We start from the raw sequence: 22,852 nt of genomic DNA, 5'->3' as shown, positions 1-22,852 counted from the left end.
TTCATCCAGCTCTACACCTTGTTATCTCAATGCATCCAGAACTTTTTTTTTGTTCTGATCTCATTAAATATGGTTCTGTTTTGAATGACCTGTATGTTGATTCCAGATCCTGCAGTTGTTCTACCTCATTTCAGGGCTTATTTTCCAAGAAGCATGTGTGTTGCTTATTCTTCGTACTAAATTATATACCCTCTTACCTAGCTACATGAAGTTCATTTACTAATCACACACCCATATTACGAGTTTATTGGTGTTTTCCTGCATTTTATTATAGTTTTATTTTGTATTAACTGAACGCCTGCCCCTCAAATTTGGTGTCATTTGCAAGATTTGCAATTGTAATGCTGATTCCAGAGTCCAACAATTTATGTAAGCTGTGACCAATAATAGTTCAGACATTACTCCTTTTGCGATCCTACTTGCCACCATTTGCAAAATCATTGTAACTGCATTTCATCTCTAATCTCTGTACTTTTTAGGCAATATTCTATCCATTCTGCTACTGGTATTCTGATTCCTTGTGTTCTGATCTTATGAGTCTACTATATGATACCTTATCAAAGGTTTTTTATAAGTCCAAATATATTATGTTTCCTGCATTTTCTTTACCTTCCCTGCAGGCATTTTTAAAACAATTCAATAAGCTATGGCACAGACATGGTGTGTTGAAGGGCCTGTTCCTGTGCTGTACTGTTCTATGTTCTTTGTTAGTCAAGCATGGCATTTCCTTTTGGAATCTGTGCTGATATGTCCTTATTAGAAATTTGGACCTTAGATGCTGTTCTGTTACATCTTTGAGTAAGGATTCCATTATTTTTTTCTTCAGCCAACATAAAGTCTCTTGTTAAGTCTTTTGTTCCCTGGACTTGTTTGATCTTTTCATTTATAGGAATCAATTTAGCTGTGCCCCATTCCTGTGGCAGAATTCCTTTCTCTACTGAATTTTTGATATATATAAAGCGAGCCTAACTCAGGTCAGAAAAAGTATGACCTTACATAGAAAAGGTGATTGTTCACACTAGTTAAGGGACTAAGTTACCTCAGTAACAGTGAGAGTGAAAGAGAATGTGGTTTGTGAAAATTTCAAACCAGGGGTGCTTAGTTAGTACTCTGCAGATTATTCAAAGACTGAGAAAGCCCAAACTCTCAGATGTGTAAGCATTCCAGCTCACAGGACAGGAACTGAGAAGCAGTTAAGTGAAACCTACAGTTTGGACGGAAGGAGAATTTCTCTGGTTTTTGATTAACAGTAAAGTGAAGGTGTCGGAGAATAGATTGAATTTTGTAGTGGCGTGTTTTTTAAAATATTTCAGACTATATTATTTGTAGATAGCTTGGTTCATTTTATTTAATTTTTAAAATATTATTTTTGTTTTTATTGTTGAAACCAAATCACTAGACCTTTATGCTCATGTTTCAGTGAAAGACCACCACATTAAATTTAAGAAAATACAATATCTAATCTATCAGGCCATATTTCCTTCTGGGATCAACTGGAATCATGACCAGTACCAAACAACATTTTTGATCCCTTCTTAATTTGTGTCTATCCTGTTGGTTTCCCATGTAAATATTGAGGAAAGGTAATTATTTAATAAGCCTGCCATTTGCAGTCATTACTTGTTAATTTATCATATGTATCCCTTAGCAGCCTTATCCATACCCTACTTTTCGTTACTAAAGATTCTGTATGCAACTTGACTATTTTTATATTCCTTAGTAATTTAGTTTTGTAATTTTTTTTGTTCTACTTATTTTTGGGTTATTTTGTCACACTTTCCTTGAGATACATATTTTTATATATAGAGAGAAAAATGAGTACATTTTCCAACAAGAGTCGCTGAATTAACTGGCTGATTTCTCTCCATCAACCCTACCCACAAACATTCCAAACATAAGAAACCAAGGAACTTGATGTCCAAACTGTTGCTGTGGCCAAGATTAGATGATGCAACACAGATCAAAGAAACTGCATCACAACACCATGTATTTAACCTTCGGGTGATCAGGGTACAGTGTGAGCATGCCAATTGTATGCTTTTCTCATATTGGCCCTTGCTCGAATATTGAAAATATACATGTTCCACTTTTGTAATGATGTAGTTAAATGAAAAACATTCATGATAACTCTGCAGAAACCATAGACTTAACATATAGTTGATAGGCATTTCTAATAAAGGCACATGTGTTCTTTGTAAATAGATTACCTCCCCACAGGTTTGGTTCGGGAATGGATTGTGGAGGAGGTAAAACTAAAAAATGCCAACAAGCAAAGGAGTAAAAATCAAGGGACAAAATAAAAATAGAACTGCAGTTAATAACCCTGTTGTACAGAATTAAGCAGATGGTGTCATTTAAAACAATAATAGTGTGAACATGTAAAATAAAATTCACCAAATAAAGAAAGACCAGCAGATCACTTAGCATATCCTGGACAGTTCTATGTTTTGTGTATGGTTTCAAGAGACCCACTATGTAGTCTTCTAGAAGAGAAAAGCCAAGTTTGGAGGATAATTATGGAACATTCTTCTTTGATCACACTAAGTAATCAAAACTAATCCAAGATACCACAGCCACTCCTGAGTTCGATTAATTGGCACTTTTTGGTATCTTTAGTATGGTTCAGTCTCTGCCTCAGCCAAGGACTGAATCAACTAACTTAAGAAGACACAGTGATCCAGTACTCACGACAGATGCTGGCAGGCCATTCTGTAGGTATGTGGTGAATAAGCAACCACAAACAGCTAATGGTTGGGGTAGACAGTTACCACTCAATCCTCCTTTCTATACTAGGTCGATTAACAGTGGTAGAGAATGAACTATTTGTTGATGAGTCATAACAAGAAGAAATGCATGTCTGAACAATAAGATATAGTTTATTCCATGGTAGCAATAGGTATAAGCTACATTGCTTAAATAGACAGAATTACTCAGACTATCAAGAGCAAGACTGAAGGATGCATCTGACCCAATCAGGATATTGATTGATTGATTTATTGTCATGTGTACAGAAGTACAGTGATAAACTTTGTTTATGAGCAGTGCAGGCAGATCCATAGTAAGCAAGCATGTACAAATCAAAAAGACTTAGACAGAGGCATACAGGTTACATTGCACAGGGTGTGCGCTAGGCAAGATCAACACTAGCAAGATCAGTGTTATTTGAGGCTAGAGAGTCCATTCATCAGTCTAGTAATGGCTGGGAAGAAGCTGTGTTCAGGCTTCTGCATCTTTTGCCAGATGGAAGAGGTTGTAGGAGGTCATAACCAGGATGCGATGGGTCTTTGATGATGTTGGCAGCCTTTCTGCAGCACTGAGCTGTGTAAATGGAGTCTGTGGATGGAAGGTTAGCTTCCGTGATGGTCTGAGCTGCACACACTACCTTCTAGATTTCTTTTTTCCCCATCTAAGGCTGTATGACATCAGTCTGGGTGGAGCCTAATGCAATCCCCAATATTAATCCTTCCAAAAACATTACCTTGTACAACATCTCCCCTAAGCATTTATTCTTTTAGTTAATATTTATGCATCCAGATATAGAACTACTTTTACGTTCAACACTACCTTCTAACCCAGCTCTGACTTCATATATTCAGGTGGTCTGGAGATTACACAGTTCATCCAGAATGCATTCACTTCTGATTTGGAAGATTGATGGGTCTTTGGGTTGAGGACTATTGACCTTGATTCTGATCCCCTGTAAATAATTTCTCCACTAGAGGAACTTTTATCTCTTGGATTACCTTTATGAAGGATATTGTTCCTGTTAAACCCAGTGGCTGGTTTATTAACTTGTATGGAAGACTACAAACTTCTAAATACCCTGTGCAAAGAACCCTTCCCTGCTCATTCAGCTATTTGCCCCAAAACATCATCTGGAAGATCTTAAATTTCATGAATGTCTATCATGGAAGATGTCTGCTCTGTTGAAATAAATACTTTCTTCCCTATTGTATCCTTGATTTTCGAATCAGGCAAATTTTTCATTTTGAAGGAATCTGTGGATTTTGATCAGGCCTCCACAGAAATACATGCAGCTCATCTCTATTTTGTTCAAGCAAATTGTTACACTAAATCAGCTGATAGGTCTGTGTTGAAATGTGTTCAATGTTAACTTCAATGTGATAATTTGTTAGGATATCTTCTTTTGCCCTCTGTGATGGCTTCTTAATGAACTGATTTTTCACATCCTCTTTTGAGGTAGAAGATTGCTGCTTATTTAACTTTATCTGTCACTGGTACTGATAATTCTTCTTCAGAAGATAAAGGATTGAAATGTTGCTTTTGAACTTCTGTCTTCTCATCAGCTGACATCATCAAATCTCCTGCATTCATTTATTCAGTAGACTGTTTTGCTGTCTGAACAATTTCTGTTCATGATTCCTCAACAAGCTCAAATGGTTTCTACCATTCATTCTTGTTCTCAGTATTTGCTTCTTCAGCCAAACTTTGCTGATTTTTGTGATCTGTAGGTTCTTTAGGAATGGAAAACCTTTCCATCACTCCTCTAAAGTCACAGATGTCCTCCCTGATGACAGTATGAACCAACTCTGTTATTGCCAACATAGGTAATCTCAGTAGATCCTTTTCTGTCTTTGGACTCTGCCATGAGTCTAGGAAGCCAATGGAATCTTCTATCAGTTACCACTTTATTAGTTGGATGACAATTTTTTTTCTTGGACTCATTCCCCTAGTTGAACTCCTTCTGCTACGTTCAGGATGTTGAGGACAAAACATACATACAGGCTCAAAAGTGAGAAGTACTGATTATTAATTATGTATAAAGTTTCAATCCTGTTGTGCTGTTTATGTTGCAGTGCTACTTATAGCATAGCTTTACTCTTCAGAGTTATTCCACATGGAGCATGCCACCTCATCTCTGTAGGTTGTAACTTCTGATTCTACAGCCAGGTACTTGATCTGATAGGACAGTGACACTTACCCCTTTATCAAGCTTAAAATTAATGAGATGTTCATTGACATAAACAACATCTGTTTTCATCATCATCATCAACATCATCAATTTTCCCTAAGTATACCGAGAGTATCTTTTCCACTGGTTTTGATTCTATTGCATTAACATTTTTGTATGAGTAAGCATTTGGCTTTTTGATGCACTGAAACTGCATCCTACTTCTACACATCTTCTGGGAGTGACCTACAGTTTTATAGATGTAGGATTATTCTGTCATAGCTGGGCATTGTTTGTGCCTATATGGCTCATCATTCCACAATGCTGCAACTGCCCATTAAACATTAAAAAGAAACGAATTATGGCTGCTGGTTGGAATAAGGAAAGGAACTGGTGGAGTGCATTGATTGACAGGTATCGGGTGTAGCTTGGGAAACACATTACTTTTTGTTCCTGTAGCTTCAATAGACTTCATTGTTAATGCTTCCAAAGTGTTATTATTACAGCTGAGCCCAATATGAATGCATAGAAGGATTTAGTCATGTGCCTGCCTCCCGAGAGTAAAAATCGTACATGCAGGATTGACTTCCATGAATTCAGGAGATTTCCCAACTTGAGTTTCCCACCTCCATGGTGAACATCTGTTCCACTGTTTGAAATGGGCTGAACAAAGGTCTTGTACAAGGACAAGTTGGCATGTTTCATTTTGTAACGGATATTCTGTGCCTGCTTTTTGGCTTTTGCTTTAGTTATGCCTTCTCTGTATCAATCCTAAATACTTAGAGAGTTGTGAATTACGACACCAAGATCTATTTCTTTCAACACAGGCTCCAATTTGCTCCTTCTAAAGGGGGATGCGTGCTTAGCATTGGTCCTGCCCACATGCGTAATACTGAATGGCTATAACTAAACACCATTTGCTCAAGAGACATTCAGCCTCCCAGTACATTTCAAGATCTGTTTATTATTGTTTATGTTTTCCACAGTTCTACTACTTGCACAAAACTTCTGATCATCTGCAAACTGACATAGCAGTTTTCCAACATGTGTATTTGGATCATTAAGAGCATTAGCCCAAACAGGACACAGCAGAGAATTGATCTCTAAATACATCCACAACATTGACAAAACATCCTTTTTAAGGGCATGCAGCCAGTTTTTAATCCACTGCAGAAGTTTTCCATTAATCTTGTGGGCTAACCTACTGTGAGCTGTGGAAATTTCTTTCTTTTCTCATTATCCCTGATGCATATAAAATTATTTTAAGACAGGATCATTATTTCAAAGTAAGTTCAGGTTGCACACCTGTTCTGTTGTGCACTGAAAGATACTCATGTTCCACAACAAAGGGTGCTGATCTGCTACAAACTCACAAACATACAGTTCATTAAGGCTTTCAGTTCATCTAATAAATGATTCTGCCTTCATCTGTTTCTACCAATAATGTCACTCTATATCCGGGGTAAGTATTCTGACCTAACTCATTTGTTGATGTCATCTTCCTCCCAGAACACTGGTTTTTCTGAATTGCCACCTCATCTTTCCCATACCACCCTTACATATTCCATGTAAATCAACTGTATGCAGTCACTATATCTGCCATCCATTTCTTCTGTGCTTCCCTCTACTAGATTTTCCATCATCTTTCCTTCCAATAATTGCCTGTCTACCATCTGCTCCAATGATATGAACAAAATATTGTATCTTTCCCTCACTGATGCTATGCATGCATTTTCTTTTTTTATCCAATCATTTATAGCAGTTCCTCATGAGTCTTTCCGTCTACCTAGAATGTGCAGAACCTCCTATGTATCCACATCTAAACAGTTTATGGGGTAATGAGAGAAAAGAGGAGTTAGAGCTACAATCAGCTATGACCTTTGTGGTCTACTCCTGCTCCTAAATATTGCATTCTTGTGAACGCAGTCATCATATCACTAGTCTCTTTGTTTTCCCATGTTTGTATATAACACAAATGTCAAGACACAGCAGCTTAGTATTCCTTTTCTAAGATTCAAATTCAATATTTTGACATTAACTTGTCTTTAATTCCTTCAAAATTACTCTTGGCTATCTAAATTCTCCTTCAGATCTTACAATGACATCTCCCATCATCTGTATCGATGTGCGCAAGATAGAGAAACTTTTCACATGTTCCAGAACTTTTCCATTTACTTCCCTTTTCATTTCCAGGGTTAACTCTCTGCTTGTCACCATTGACTTGTGTTTAGTTTTATGCAATTTCTTGAAGTTCCTCTTCTGAATTGGAGTGTAATCTGTATCTCTCAAGTTGCTTTAACTCACTGATGTTGTGACCTTGTAGATCTTCTATGTCCCTGCAGGTAGCTTCAGGGTACAGGTCAAACAGTTTTTGGGACATAACACATTCCTATCAAACAGCTTTTTTGATTGAGGAGTTGTCTGGCAAGCTGCTATCAAGTTTCATTACTGCGTATTGATTACAATATAGATTCCAAATTATTTTTCTTTTATCATTTTTGTCAATTTCTACTTTGTTTAAGGAAGCTTTTTTTTTTGATGGTACACTTTATAAAATGCCCTCTCATAGTCTATAAAGTGCACACACCAATAAGACCTCTAGATATGTTTCAATTATACACTCTAGTTGAAGATATTCACCCGCAATTCCTTCCTTTCTTTGGCTCCCTGCTTCTACAGACTGTTATTTCTTTCTGGTCTAACGTAAAAGGACTATCCATAAAACTTGCAAAACATCTTACGTGACTCAGCAGCTTTGTCCCAAGGCTCGGCCCTAATTGCACAAGTAGTGTCCTTATTACAGCTGAGCTACAGGCATCTGCAATTATTAGGTAGTACAGTATACAGCATATAGAATAATAGGTGATCACATTGTAAAGACAAAGTGATACAATAAGATTTTTGTGCTCTTTCATGTCATAAGATAACCATTGTTTTGTTTTTGTGTTGCCTAATTTAAAAAGTCAAAGATTAACTGTATTTGATCATTTAGTGTTGGTTCTTCCTATCACAGTGAATCAGAATAGGCCACTCAAATGAATAGTTCATCCACAGCTTTGAAATCTGAGCAAATTTAGTCTTTATGTATTTCCCCATACTTTGACCCAAGATATGCAACTATCCTTTCAGCTGCCCAGTGTCCATGCTTTCGAATTCCTTCCCTAAACTCTCTCCCTCTAAGATCCTCCTTAAAATCCACTTCTTTGACATGGCCTTTCACTAGGCCTACTGTTGTTTTTCATTCACCCTCTGTGAAGCATTTTGGGATTGTTTTCCACTAAAGATGATATATTATGATAATCTAGTGGCCCCAATTGTCAAGGGCCAATGATTACTTCACGTTAGTACCAGACAAGTCAGGAACCTTGCTGGATCAATCTTAATTGTTAAGACATTTTGTTAACAAAATGATCTTTTACTGACACATAGGCAAGCAATGTTGCAGTCCTCGTTTTAACAATAAAACAGAACAAATATTAATTAATAACCAGAAAAAAAATCATGCTATTCCTTTTTAACAAAGATTCAAAGATTTTTGAAGACACAGTAGAAATAAACCAAGCACGCTCTATAGATTAAACAAGAACAGCTTTGGATCAGAATCAGTCCACGCTGGTACAGTTTACAAACACTGTTGTGATTCTAAGGACATCTAGTATATCTAGTGAGACCCAGTCCAGCTTATTTCCAAGAGAGAGAGATGAATGGACCTCTCATATAATAGTATCAATCTGTCTCTGCACCTTCTCTGTAGCTGTAAAACTTCATTCTGCATTCTGTTCTATTAGCCTGACATACTTATTTAAAGTATGATTTGTCTGGATAGCATGCAAAACAATTCTTTTCATTGGATCTCAGTACATGTGACAATAATCAAATCAAATCAAAATCTGATGGTTTTCACTATTTTGATTGGCTGCAAGTAATTAAAATTTCAACTCATCCTCTGGAACAGTAGATATCACTTTTCAAATTATTATTATTTTGATCATCAGACACCATTTCCACCACCTCCAGCAAGATGCCCCCACCAGACGCATATTCCCCTCCCCTCCCTTGTCCGCCTTCCGCAGGGACCATTCCCTCCGGGACACCTTGGTCCACACTTCCTTCACCCCCAACACCTCCCCACAGCCCCACGGCACCTTCCCCTGTAACCGGCGAAGGTGCAACACCTGCCCATTTACCTCCTCCCTCCCCAGTATCCAAGGGCCCAAACATACCTTCCAGGTGAAGCAACACTTCACCTGCACTTCTCAGAATCTAATCTACTGCATTCGCTGCTCACAATGTGGTCTCCTCTAGATTGGGGAAACGAAGCGTAGACTTGGTGCCCGCTTCATAGAACACCTACGTTCTGCTCGCAAAAAAGACCCTGAACTACCTGTTGCCTGCCACTTCAATGTACCACCCTGCTCCCTGGCCAACATCTCTGTCTCTGGCTTGCTGCAGTGTTCCAGTGAAGCCCAATGCAAGCTGGAGGAACAACACCCCATTTTCCGCTTGGGGACCCTACAGCCCTCCGGACTCAATATTGAGTTCAATAATTTTAGGGCCTAAACTCTCCCATGTCCCAGCCCCCCACCCCTTGTTACCACATAGCCTGCCATTACACACCCCCTGTTGTTAGTCACTAACAGTCCCCATTAACAACTATTCACCCTCCCAGCCCGATTGCTAGCAACTCCTTTGTCTGTCCAACTGTCTTTCTCTCTCTTTGGTCTCTATCCTATCGTTTACTCGCTACCCCACCCACCTCCCTATTTTCTGCATATAAATTGACGTTTTCCCAGCCACCATCAGTTCTGAGGAAGGGTCACCAGACCCGAAATGTTAACTCTGTTTTCTCCTTCACAGATGTTGCCAAATCTGCTGAGCTTTTCCAACAACTTTGTTTTTGTTCCTGATTTACAACATCCGCAGTTCTTTTGGTTTTTATTATTGTTACGCTCTTTACTCAGTTTCCTTCCAGTGCTATATTGTCCTTAACACGACTTTTTTTTTTGTTAAAAGACTTTAAAAACTTAACTTCATTTCTTTATCTCCCATTGTAACCCAACACACTGGTCAGGGATTAATAATACCTTCTTGTTCAAAAATAATTTCATTCCTATAAAATCCTTTTCATAAAAACACTGCGTAGCACATGTTACTCCAACAAAAAACTTCTCAGCACTTTGTAGCTTGATCCATGCCTCCCTTTCGAACAATTTCCCAGCACAGACTGAAAGGGAAAATTCTCCCACTAATTCTTTTGGATAGTTCCCTGGAAACTGTGGATAGAATTATGGGTATTGTATATTTAAAAAGCTAATTGTTAACTTCAAGTACACCGACAAAACCTATAAGTTGGAGTTAGAATTTCAAGACCCCAAACTTGCCACAAACTATATTAAAATGCATTGATATAAATCTCATAGTTTCATTGCAACATAAATATAATTGGTCATTTTGAGGCATGACTGATGATGTGTTGTTGCAATATTGTTCCTTAAAACGTGAGGAAAGCCAAGTTGAGATGCATCACAGTAGTTCGTTGCAACATAAATATCCCCTATGACTAACACAAATTTATATAGCTTTTATTTTCTCCAGTTGTCTCCGTGAAATCCATTCTCCAACAAATTGCTCAAACTGGAAGCATCGGCAAATGATGGAAAATGAGGGAAGGATATTAGAAATTTGATTTGAATTGTTGGAATTGGATAGATATTGCAACACTTAAACAATACTGCATATAGATGCTGCCACTAACAATGCACAGAAGAAATTTGTCCTAAGTCATTGTGACATTTACTCCCTGCCTGTCTGAGCAACTTCTCTGATCACAAGAAAATATTCCTTACATCTCACTGCATATCTGTGCATCTGTGTAATAGAACACAACAGGGCTCTTTCACACTGTCAAACTCAGTAAGTCATCCCAACCATTTCTTCCACGAATGCGCTATAATCTCTCATGTTGAAACAAATATTCACAAAATGTGTCAGAGGAAAGAGAAAGAAGGTATAACCTAATTAAAACAGTTTGTATTTCCAGAACCATAAAATGACTAAAACTGTCACATATCTGCATGATATGTGCCACTAAGGCTGCCTATTTTCCAGCTCTGTAGCACTGCTCTTATCTCAGCTCGCCTGCTGCTGAAATCTTATTCAGGGCTGTGTTACCTTTAGGCTTAACAATTTCTGCTCCTGCCTTCCTTCCTATGTTCTACCTACCATAAGCTAATGGTTACCTAGAATTCTACTGGCCGTGTTCCTATCTGCAAAAAAATCCTGTTCAGCTTTCATTCCTGTGCCCACTGACCTGCTTTAGCTCCTGGTTAAACGACTTATCAATTTTAAAAATCTCATCCTTGTTCTCAAGTTCCTTCATTTCCTCATCCCTTCCTCTCTGTAACCCCCTCCAGTCTCACAACTGTCCAAGCATCTGTGCTTCTCTAAATCTCATCTCTGGAGCATTCCCATACTATATAGCCATAGTATTGTTGGGCATGCCTTCTGTTGTTTAGGCCCTAAGGTCTGGAGTTCCCTCCCAATACCTCACTGCCTTTCCATATCTCTTTACTCATTGAAGGTGTTCTATAAAATCTACGATTTGCCCCAGCTTTAGATTGTCTGATCTAATGTCTGGGATTTTCGGGCTGGTGGCTATGTTGGATGACATTGATCATGGTGCCCAATGGCTTCCCATCTGCATGCCATTTTGCCAGTGATGGGCAAATTGGCAGCTTAATTACCAATTGGCCAATTAAGAGCTACTTCCCACCTCCAGGGGAATTTTGTTCATGGCTAAAGAGTCTGCTACAATGTGGTAAGGCGACTAACTTAGATCTGATGACGTACCAGTGGGTTTGAAGGTGGTGGATGGGGGCCATCTTTAAAAACACTTCATTGTCCAAGGAGGGGCTCCCTGTTGATATAAGCTGCTGTTATGGCAACATCATTATTATTCAGTGACCCAGCGCTCCCAGCAACTGCCCTGTCTTGCCTGGTTGGCCCTGGCATTCATCAACCTAACTAACCTATCTTTGAGGGCACCCAGTTATTGAGGCACTCTCTCCTTGTAATTGAAGCTCCAGCCCGTGACACGCTCACCGCCCCCCCCCCCCCAACCCTGCAGTGGCACTCCTTAGCTGTTGACCCCCTGACTGTGCCAGCAACATTAGGAGTCGGACCACTTTCCGAATTGGATGGCATCTTATTAACAGTGGTGACCCCTTACTTGGCTGATGTGCAATATGTCACACCAAGTCCCACTGCCAGATGAAACAGGGTTGTCACCAGCTTCTGGCTGGGGTGGAAGGCAGGACATCTTCATGAACAACAGAATCCACTGTTGCTCAGTGCCAAATTTTGTTTTGTAATCCTCTGGTGGAGCTCCTGCAGCCATTTCTGATGCTAAAGACACTATATCAATATAAATTATTGTAGTTCTCATAACTGGACGATAATGTTGACACCAGGATATGGCTCAGAAGGGCTAAGATACAGTCCCCATGGTAAGTTTGAATTATGTCCACCATTGTTGCCCATGCCAGAATTTCCCAGGTTGATGGAAAGGCATCACTCAGATGGAGTATATGGACCCTCGACAGGCACATCACACATCACACCCCATGTTGCAAGGAGCGCCCAGTTTTTCTGTGAGTTTTCATGGAAATATAAGGGATCCCTTATAAGATCTGTGCACACAGATTTATAGCAACCACGAGGCGCCACACAGACTACTCATTCATTGTCCATTTAAATGTGTCAGATATGTACAAAATGAAAATAATTTAAAGGTGGCATTGCTCTGGATATGAAAAGATGCAGTCTTTTTCTTTAATATTTTCATTTTTGGGAGTGCTTAACAGCTATCAAACAGGCAATGAGTAGAGTCTCTGAAGATGGACTATTTAATAAAATGTAGCTGTTTTCCAGTGTGGCCAGTTTGCTGCCAGCTGTTTATGGCAGTGACTGATGTAATAAGTGGTATGTATTTCAAATGTTTTGGGAATTGATGATAAGACAGCAATATAAAAAGAGAGCGATGTGACTTTTTTTACATTCCTTAAAAGTATAAAGGAAAATTGTGTGTGTGTGTTGCAGGAATAAAAACAAATGATTTTTAAGTCAGACTGGGTACAAGAGGGAATTAAGCTTTTGGGTAAACTGTTAGTAGGCAGCTTTGTTCTGGTTTGCATCTCGCAGGATGAGAATATTGTGAGGGGAGAAAGTTAGAGATTTAGCCAAAGTAAGTTAAGACTTCCTCTGTGAAGAAGAAATTGGGTGAGAGTTAATCATGCAGTGGGAGGTCTAGAGAGCAAAGGGAGGGTGAACACATGGGGCAGGGGTATCTGTCTGGAAATAGCAATGGGAAGTGAAGGTTACAGTTCTGGAGGTGAGAGTTTATGTTTTATGGTGATGGTGTCACTTGATTGGTGTCAATTTTCAACATAGATAATCATGAAGAAATGAAGCATTATGTTAGTGTAACGCATAAATTCAGGATTTTCTAGAATTCTTCACAGCCATGAAGTATTGAAGTTGTAATGTAGGAAATGAGGCTCCCCTTTTGTACGCAGCAAGTTTCCATAAACAGCCGTGAGATAAATGACCTGATAAACAGGTTTTTAGTAATGTTGGTTCAGGAATAAACATTGGTCAGCACAGCAGGGGCTGCATAGTGACATGGGACATTTCATGTTCACTTAAGAGAGTGGGCGAGGCTTTGGGTTAATGTCTAATTTAATAGATTGCATCTCCAACAGTGCAGCACCTCCTCAGTACAGCACTGAGGTGTCAGCCTAGATTTTGTGTACAAGTTTCTGGAGTGGGACTTGAACCACAGACATTTGAAACAAGAATTCCAGCACTGCTATAGAGCTATCAGTATTCATTTTTGGGAGATTTGGAGCTTTCATGTAAAGGGAAGTGGAGGTGTGAGTTGCATATTGGGTGACTAACTAAAGAACGAGAAATGGCACAAGCAATTGAGGAGGAAGACAGGCAATGGTGCAGTTTAACAGCAAAAGGCCTAAAGGCAAAGTTGAGTATAGTAGAACTTTGGAAGCCTAAGTGTGAGGACCTGCTGCTATTGCAGATAAAATCAAAAAGAATAATTAAACCAATTGAAAAATCTCAGGTCAGGTGGGAAAAGGAATCAGGCAGAAATGGGAGATAGAACTACAGGCTGCATCTGAAGAAGGGTCCTAACCCGAAATGTCAACTTTCCTACTCCTCTGATGCTGCCTGGCCTGCTGTGTTCTTCCAGCTCCATACTGTGTTATCTCTGACTCCAGCATCTGCAGTTCTTGCTATCTCTGCATCTTAGGAACTTTTTTGAGTACATTTGAGTTGCCTCGAGTTTTTTGGAAGGATTCCCACCATGAGGCCTAGCAAGTCTTCTCACAATACCTTACAAAATTGGCCTCATTAACTACCTAGCTTACTCCAAAGGCATTCCTCACATCCCTTTCCAGCGCCCTTCTTACAACAAGCCCTTTCCACAACAACTCATCGTTCAGTAAATATCCCGGAGTTGACAGGCATCCCTTGTGCCTGCACAACCTTTAAAAGCCTCTTGTGCACCTGGATAAGCACTGTCAGTCCAGACCTGCCCTGCATTGTTCTTGACATTTGTTCCAGGCATGGCAGAAAGGGCAACTGATTACCTTGCGTTGTGGTCATTGACCTGAAGATCCTACTGGATGGCATGGTACAAAGACAGGACTTCCTTTTTCCTCAGGTCAAACAGTGGAGACTATGCCAACATGGGCTGAGGCTGCCACCCAGGATAAAGCAATCTCTGCCATTTGGAGCAATGCACAGCACTGTGTGGAGAAGGGCCTTCTCCACTCCACAAGTGTAAGTGGCACCATTACTCTCCAATATCTCTGGCTCATAGAGTCATAGATTCATACAGCACAGAAACAGATCCTTCAGTCCAACGAGTCAACCCAGCCATGTTCCCAAACTAAACTAGTCCCACCTGCCTGTGCTCGGCCCATATCCCTCCAAACCTTTCCTATTCATGAACTTATCCAAATGTCTTTTCAATGTTGTAACAATACCTGTATCCACCAATTTCTCTGGAAGTTCATTTCACGCACAAACTGTTCTCTATGTAAAAAAATCGACCCTCATTTTCTTTTTAAATACTTTTCTTCTTACCTTAACAATATGACCCCTAGTTTTGAACTCCCTCATTCGCTTTATCTGTGGACCTCATGATTTTATAAACATCAATAAGGTCATCCTTCAACCCGCTACGCTCCTGTGAAAAAAGTCCCAGCCTATCCAGTTTATTTTTTAAATTTCAAACCCTTCATTGCCACAACATCGTCGTAAATCTTTTCTGAACCCTCTCCAGTTTAATAATACCCTTCCTATAACAGGGCGACCAGACTGCACACAATACTCCAGAAGTGACCTCACCAACGTGCTGTACAACCTCTACATGACATTCCAACTCCTATACTCAAAGGTCTGAGCGATGAAGACAATCATCATTTTGTCTCTGCTACTGTGCCCATCTTCCACCAACGTTCACACTCCATTACTGTCTCTATTGCCTGCAACATCTTCCCACATTTGCTGTCACCCACCCCAAATCTTGTCACCATTAATGCTGCACATCCCCTGCACTACCTACTCAATCATTCCCCACTTGCACCAAAAATAACAGCTCTACCACCCACTTTCATCTCCCGTAAAACCTACTTCTCTCTCATTCCAGGAGAAAGACGATCGAAAATAGCGCAGAAAGAGCCAAGTCAAAGGGAAGGCTGCCTGACATTCTGCTCTTCATCGTTTTATGTGGAGAACGTTCTGACGCTGACCACACTGAGTGGCTGGAATACTGTGTTCAAGGCCCTTGACTGGTATCACAGGCTTGGGACCCCTTGCCTGAAGGCTCTCTCTTTCTTGACTTGACAGAGGCCTGCTGTCAACAATGAAAGACTCCCTGCCTTTGTGTCTGCATTAAATGGCAGGATGAGACAGAAGTAATATGAGCCGTGGACCTCTGACTGAGGGGGCAAAGCACAAAAAGGCAAGGCAATGCAAGGCAGGGATGCTGCAAGTATCCAAGTAGGCTCAGAGTGAGTGTGTACTAAGAGAGCAAGTGAAAAACCCAGAGATGCAGCCTGGGCCAGTCCATGAGTTGGATGGAGTTAAGGCAAAAGATCAGCCATGAATATATTGAAAGGTGGCGATGGCTTGAGCGGTGTGTGGGAAGGGGTGTGTGTTGAAGGTGTGGTTTTGGTCTTTCTCCTGGAATGAGAGAGAAACTGGTTTTACAGGAGATAAAAGTGGGTGACAGAGCTCTTATTTTTGGTGCAACTGGGGAATGATTGTGTAGGTAGTGCAGGGGGCGTGCAGCATTAATTGTGACAAGATTTGGGGTGGGTGATACAATCTATTTCTTGTGCTGAATTTTCTTAAATGGGGCATAGTGGCACCAGCTAATGTTGAAAGGACTGAAATCATAATGACATTTCTTTTTCTATTCATTTGTGGGATGTGGGCATTGCTGGCTGGCCAGCATTTCTTGCGCATCCCTAGTTGCCCTTGAGAAGGTGGTAGGAGCTGCCTTCTTGAACCGCTGCAGTCCTCCTGCTGTAGGTTGACCCACAATGCCATTAGGGAGGGAATTCCAGGATATTGACCCAGTGACAGTGAAGTTAGGCCAAGTCGGGATGGCGAGTGGCTTGGAGGGGAACTTGGAGATGGTGGTGTTCCCATGTATCTGCTGCCCTTATCCTTCTAGATGGAAGTGGTCGTGGGTTTGGAAGGTGCTATCTGAGGATGTCTATATGTGTAATGTAGAAGCAGATATTACAAACGCATAAAAAACGTGATATGGGATTGAGCTACATGTGACAAAAATAGTAATGCAGGAGTAAGTATTGTAACAGGAAGTGTATGCTGTAATCAAGACTTTGATGTATACATGGCTTTATGAGGCATAACCATATTACATAATGCCGGCTACTTCATGAATATAGCCTTTAAAATCACCACACCACCAAAGTGGTTTGCTATTTTTAAAAATGCAGAAATTCTGTACAGTGTCTGCAAAAACATCACTAAACTTGATTACTCCACCAATGTTATGTGTTGCATGAAGGAGAATTCACAATGTGGGTACTCAACAAGCAGCCATTACTGAACTAACTTCATTTACACCTTCCCAGCAGAGAGGATAAATCTAACAAAATACTCAGATCTCACAATATACTGTAATTACCTGAAAGCTGAAGCTCATCAGATGCATAGAAACACCTGAGATCCCCTTCAAGTCATATATGTATACTGACTTGGAAATATATCCTCATTCCTTCATCACAATGGGGTCAAGATCCTGAAAGTTTCCACCTTAACATTATTGGAGCAGAAACGTAATTCCACTGACTGCTGTGGTTTAAGGAAACCTACTACCAGGCTACTCGGAGTAAGGATGGATAGTAATACTGCCAAAGATGAATAGATTAACATGTCCTCTGTCTGTTAATCCTATTATATGCATCTAGGCTTTGACCCTGTGGAAGAGGTCACAATTGTTCTGCTTTGTAAGGTATTACAAACAGACTGGAAGCTGACTGAATTATATGTTTTGTTCCATTTTGTCTGTAGGAAGATGAGTTCTTACGGCATTTGTCAGAAGAGGAAAAAGAATGCCTCAGTTATTTGATTGAAACCATTGACTCATTAGAGGTGGATTTGGAGCGAGATGATGAGGAGGGGCTGGCAAAGGGGGATGGCGCTATCAGTGATGGTTTTTATGAGTTTCTAGGAATGGTATGCAGCAGTCGACAAACCGAAGATACAGCAAGCGCAGGTGGGTTCTCATTGTACAGTGAATCACAGCCAACAGAATGATTATGGTTTGGTTTTGTTGCCCAGTTACCTCCCTTGACAACAGTTATTGGCTTGGCACAAACAGGACGAGAGTCAAGTCTATATCAACCAACTACTATCTTTATTAGTTTAGTTAAAACAGACGTACAATTCGCACTATTTGGTTAGGAAAAGGTTAACAGTAGGCATGCAATTCATGCAAGGCTAAAATCCTAGCGCACACCCACTAAGCTTGACATTCCTGGAACAGTCAACAAATATAAAAGCTAATACCGAAGAAAAGAAGCTCACGCTGGCAAAACACTTTTCTCCCAGGTCTTGGGGTCCTCTCCACACTTGCAAGTGTGGGGTCCGTGACTTCATGAAGGTTGTTCTCTGGAGTTTTCACTGATGGCACACCAAAATCCTTCAATTTTATCCCTTTTCCTTAACTTCCCGAACTGTGGTGTCTTGTTCCTGTCGGTTCTCAGTTCATCTGAGAGCAGTCTCTTTCCAATATAAGTTCACTCCAAGGGCACCTTCAGGATTACCTTATTACTCTTCCACTAAATAAGGATTTCCCCCTTATTTCAACCCTCAGAGCTGAACCAGCTCAAAACAGTTCGAGCCAGCAGCTAGGGCTTAAGTAACTTCAGATCACAGCTATTGTCTTTATGTATGAGCAGCGTCTGGCCAACAGTTTAATTTTGGTCAAAAGTTGAATTTATTCCAAGAAAAAGCACCTGCAAAATCTGAAGTCCGTATATTACCTTCATTCTCCTAATATCTGGTGTCAGGCAACTAATCTTATCATCCAGGCTCTTTCTAAAGAGAAATTCTCTAATCAATATAATATTGTCCCAGATTGACTTGTATGAAGGAAGCCTCATGGTTAGGAAGATCATTTTGTCAAGTCCAAAATTTACAAAGTTGGAGCATGAGAAGGGCAAGGATTTGAAATTATTGCAGAGTTTATGTAGCTTTACAGCTGCAGATATATACGTCTGAGTTCTTAGATTATCTGCATTAAACCAAAATTGATCAATGATTTAAGATTGATACCTGAAAAATGTTCCCATGAAGGAACTACTTCATTAGCCATGCTGCTGTTTCCAGTTAGAAGGAGTTAAAAACTGATTGTAGTCATAGAACATGTATACCTTGTAAGTTGCTGAGAATTGACTTCTGCCAGACACAGGCATTACCTTAACATGGAACTACAGTTTGTGTGTCACTATGCATCATGTTAAGAATCAGCATTCTTTCCGCCAATTTTGCCAGATACACTTCAACTTCCTTGCAACCCCTACCACAGATTGTTTCTGACACATATTTCCTAATGCGCCTGCAATGGTTGAATGTGGCAGGTAAGACAGGTGCTACGCCATATGCAATACACGACCATAGGCATATACAGAAACTAAGGCTTTCATTACATAGTCAACATCTTTTGAAACCATTTCCGTCTGTTTGTATTTAGATAAAATAGGATGATGGACGGCCTACCACCACATATCTTCCCAATCTTCCAAGGATAATGCAGACAATTAAATCTGCATCAGCTGCAAATCAAATGCAACTGACATTCACACAGACTTTGAGTTTATGTTAAGGGCATTTGTTTAACTCTCGCTTTTGGTAATCCTCTTAGACACATTAGACCCTGCCCTCACCATGTAGTGTTCCCTAACTGAGATTGTTCCCCCGCCAACTGTATTGTAACCTTGGCCTCAGAGTGAAGAACTAATTACAACGGGCCACTTGCAAACAGTACAACAGTGCAGTCAAGGATTTTGTGCATTCCTTTCTTTCAGTTTAACTGAAGGTTAGAATGTGAAATTAAAAATATAAAAAGAATATTAGAAAGTGAGAGTTTAAATTGAGGATAGGTCATAAATGCACATGTCTGCTGAAGAAGGGTAGTCAGTAAACAGCCATAGAAAATTGAGCTGATATTTAAATCTTGAGCTAATTCCATAAGGATTACTGTTTGATGAATAGCGTGGTTATCTCTGTTCAACCCTTACTAGGATGTGGCATGTGAATGAACATTCCCTGTCCTTTATGGCAGATAGATGGCCTGTTGCAGGCCTCTGTCTCTGTTGGTCTAGTACATGTCAATCATAGTTGCTAGGATGTTGCCTTCTTTGAAATGTTCTATGCTCTACTTCCTCATCAATATGAAAGCACATTGCCTTTCCCTACCACTGTGAACAGAAATCCATGCCATTTTCCACCAGAAAATAAAAGCTTAAAAATGTGCTCTCAATGCAATTGTCTTCCATTTTTGATTTTTTTTCCAATACATGGCAAAAAGGCTCTCCTTTTCCTATATATGTGCACGTGAGAAAAATTAAACTTCATCAGAGACACGCTGAGTTTCAGTACGCATTTTAATGTAAAGAAAATGAACCACTAATTGGGAGAAGATGATGCGGTCCAATATTTAGGCTTAGATTTATCTGAATTTTCAAAGTAGTTCATTATGTTCATTACTGTACTATCATAATTTCGAGATAAATGTCCTCCTCCATTCACTAGATATGGACAGCATTGCACATGATAGTAATGGCGAGGATCATTTTCTCAATATTCTTTGTATATTTGAGGTAGCATTGATATGTGAACTTTTAATATTTTTAGATGGTGCGGCTACCTGTGACAGTATTGGAATTATTGGAAATGTGGATATAATCACCAGTAGCCCGCCTGCTCAAGTGATCAGTAACAGAGATACAGAGTCAATTCCAGTGGGTGATACAACACCTAACCAAGCAGCAACGTTCAAAGAGAGCAAGCAGGGGAAGGAATCAATGAGACATCAAGGATGCGACACGATAATAGCATTGGAAACCAAGCCCTCAGACCAGTCCAGAGAGACTTCACCTGATGAACAAAGTTCATCCAGAACACTTACTTTGCTTCCTGCTCATGCTAAAAAGTTTGATACCATTTTGAGGTCAGGGGTTAGTGTGCAGGAGCTCCGAGCCCAGGTTCTAGCCCGCCTTAGTGGGTCTGGCCAGAAGAAACCAAGTGGTCAGATGGAGGGTTTGGCTGCTCAGTCCGACTCCCTCCGATTGCTTGGAAGGCCTGAGCAAAAGGCAGCAAGGCAAGATGCCCTTCAAAGACTAGGACTTGTGAAATTTGCTGGAGGCTTGTCTAACAGCAACAACTCCTCATCCTCTCAACCTTTTGCAACAGAAGGAACTCAACAGTTAAAATCTTTGCAATCACCAAAAGAAACAGATCATAGAGAAGCTTTGAAAAAGCTGGGTCTGTTAAACTTGGGATCTTGAAAAATTGTCACAGAAAGCTGCAGGATTAGAGGACTTGTCGATATATTATTTTTCTAAAATTTCTCTACTTGTGCAGTCACTGGTCAGTTAGTTGCTGGTTGGCATTCTCAGGAAGGTTCCCTGCCCTCAATAAGGCCAGTAAAATGTGTCAAATGCCTTTCAGTATACTCAGGAAAATTTGTTAATGAAGCAGCCTTCTATAAACACACTTCTCTTTTTCTGCCGTTGGGCATTAATAATTCACTGAGTCATTCCTAAAATACTTGTGACAGTAAACAAGAACATTTACTCAACAAAGCACATTTAACAAGGACATGGGGTTGACCCTCTAACTTTTGAATGGAAGTAGGAGTCTGAGCATCAGTCTCTAAATTTAAATAAAAAGGGTGAGCAGCTTATTGATGCCTTGCAGCTTTGAATCTGGACTAGGAGCACAATTATGGGTTAAAGCCCACATCCTGGCACTGCATTGTGCAGGCCCTAGAAACTGCTGTGCGCTGCTGCATTGTGTTCCTTCCCTCTGGCAAATTGAAATTACATAGAGATCATACGTCAAGTGATCAAATATTTGTTGGATTTCCATTAATCATGGTGTCTTTAGTATCCTGCATCTGCTTACTGTTTTATTGGTCACTCTATTGTTTACGTAACTTATCCATTTCCTATATATATGCATACACTTATATACACAACATAGGAGTACTTGTGTACATCAGTCACACTTTGAATTAATAAACATTTCTTTCCAATCACAATTCATATTCTGCCCAATATGCTGTTTGCCGTGGCTTGAAGAAAAAAGAACAACTGATGTGTATTTTTTGTTAACTTCAATGAAAAAGAGAATTGGCAGGTTGTGACATAATATTGTTGTCCAAGATCAATTTCAGGCTTAAATTTCATACTACTCCTAAATTAGCAGTTCCAGAAACAATGCCCTGTCTCTTTTCTGCTGCTGCATTTTGCATGCTGTTTTTGTTTTTGTAATACTTATTCATCCATTCAAGCTCTGTTTTTACATTAACTAAAATACGAGGTTCTGATGAAGGACGTATATCACAAACATGTTGCCTATTTTTCTCCCTCAGGCGTTGATTGACATCTTATTTGATTTCAAGCATTTTCTGTTTTTCTTGCATGACTCTGAAATTTTCCCTTTTACAAAATCTACAAATCTGCTAGTTTTTCACCAAAGGATTATATGGGACAAGAACACAGTCACAAAAGAATGCCTTCCCTTCTGGGCCCCCTTTTGAGTTCATTCTCACTTGCCTGCCCTGGTCATGTTAGCCGGCATCAGTTAGTGTGGCTGTCTTACTTGGGCAGGTTTGTTGACTTGGTCAGTCTTCACCGCTAACACTGTAAGTGTTCACCAACTACAAGCAAAACTGCATATGACCAAGATGTCTCATGAACTGATCAACATGGAAAGGCTTCACTCCCAATGCTGTACACATTTGAACAAAGTAATACGCTGGTTACGAAGGATCCATGAAGACGTTTGTACTCACCAGACCGTGGAGGAACAAGTCTACGTTTCCGGGTACGCACCCTATAGTTTTGTGAGCACGTGTTTCCCAATTTTGGCTAATGAAATTGTGTCTGCGAATGTAATTCCAGCAGGCTGGGCTGTTAATGAGCATTCCTGACATGCTGATGATTGCAAAACAGGTTTTTGACCGTGATGGTTGAGAAAGCCAACCTGCCTGAAATATTCTGAGAGCTTTACAGCAAAACTTTAACCCATTGCCAGTAAAGTCCTGCAGGATTCTATGTTGGGCCCTCAATTATTCACAATATTCATTAATGACTTGAA

The 22,852-nt window shown here is 40.0% G+C and overlaps 2 protein-coding genes across 2 annotated transcripts in view; one reads left to right on the top strand and one right to left on the bottom strand.

Moving 5' to 3' along the window:
• The window catches only part of LOC109937454 (deoxyribonuclease gamma-like), a 121,380-nt gene extending 98,771 nt beyond the window's left edge, over nucleotides 1-22,609 (bottom strand). Inside the window, exon 1 of the mRNA XM_048606601.1 lies at nucleotides 22,548-22,609. The gene's annotated coding sequence lies outside the window, so the exon portion shown is untranslated. The remainder of the gene's footprint in view (nucleotides 1-22,547) is intronic.
• Nucleotides 13,881-22,198, top strand: LOC109932625. The gene is made up of 3 exons (XM_020531774.2): nucleotides 13,881-14,045; nucleotides 17,537-17,741; nucleotides 20,384-22,198. The coding sequence occupies exons 1-3, from the start codon at nucleotides 13,881-13,883 to the stop codon at nucleotides 21,034-21,036; spliced, it is 1,023 nt and encodes a 340-aa protein (XP_020387363.1). The 3' UTR covers nucleotides 21,037-22,198.
• Nucleotides 22,610-22,852: the final 243 nt, after the last annotated feature.

The sequence above is a fragment of the Rhincodon typus genome, chromosome 16 (genome assembly GCF_021869965.1).
Source record: "Rhincodon typus isolate 14 chromosome 16, sRhiTyp1.1, whole genome shotgun sequence".
Classification (NCBI taxonomy): Eukaryota; Metazoa; Chordata; class Chondrichthyes; order Orectolobiformes; family Rhincodontidae; genus Rhincodon; species Rhincodon typus.
Note: the sequence above shows the minus strand (reverse complement) of the source record. Positions and strands in the feature narration are given on the sequence as shown.

Excerpts from the sequence above, each read along its gene's own strand:
- LOC109932625 (XM_020531774.2), top strand. The coding sequence starts at position 13,881 with ATGGCACAAGCAATTGAGGAGGAAGACAGGCAATGGTGCAGTTTAACA. Across the intron at positions 14,046-17,536 it reads AACCAATTGAAAAATCTCAG|GAAGATGAGTTCTTACGGCA; the intron begins GTCAGGTGGGAA and ends TTTTGTCTGTAG. Across the intron at positions 17,742-20,383 it reads CGAAGATACAGCAAGCGCAG|ATGGTGCGGCTACCTGTGAC; the intron begins GTGGGTTCTCAT and ends TAATATTTTTAG.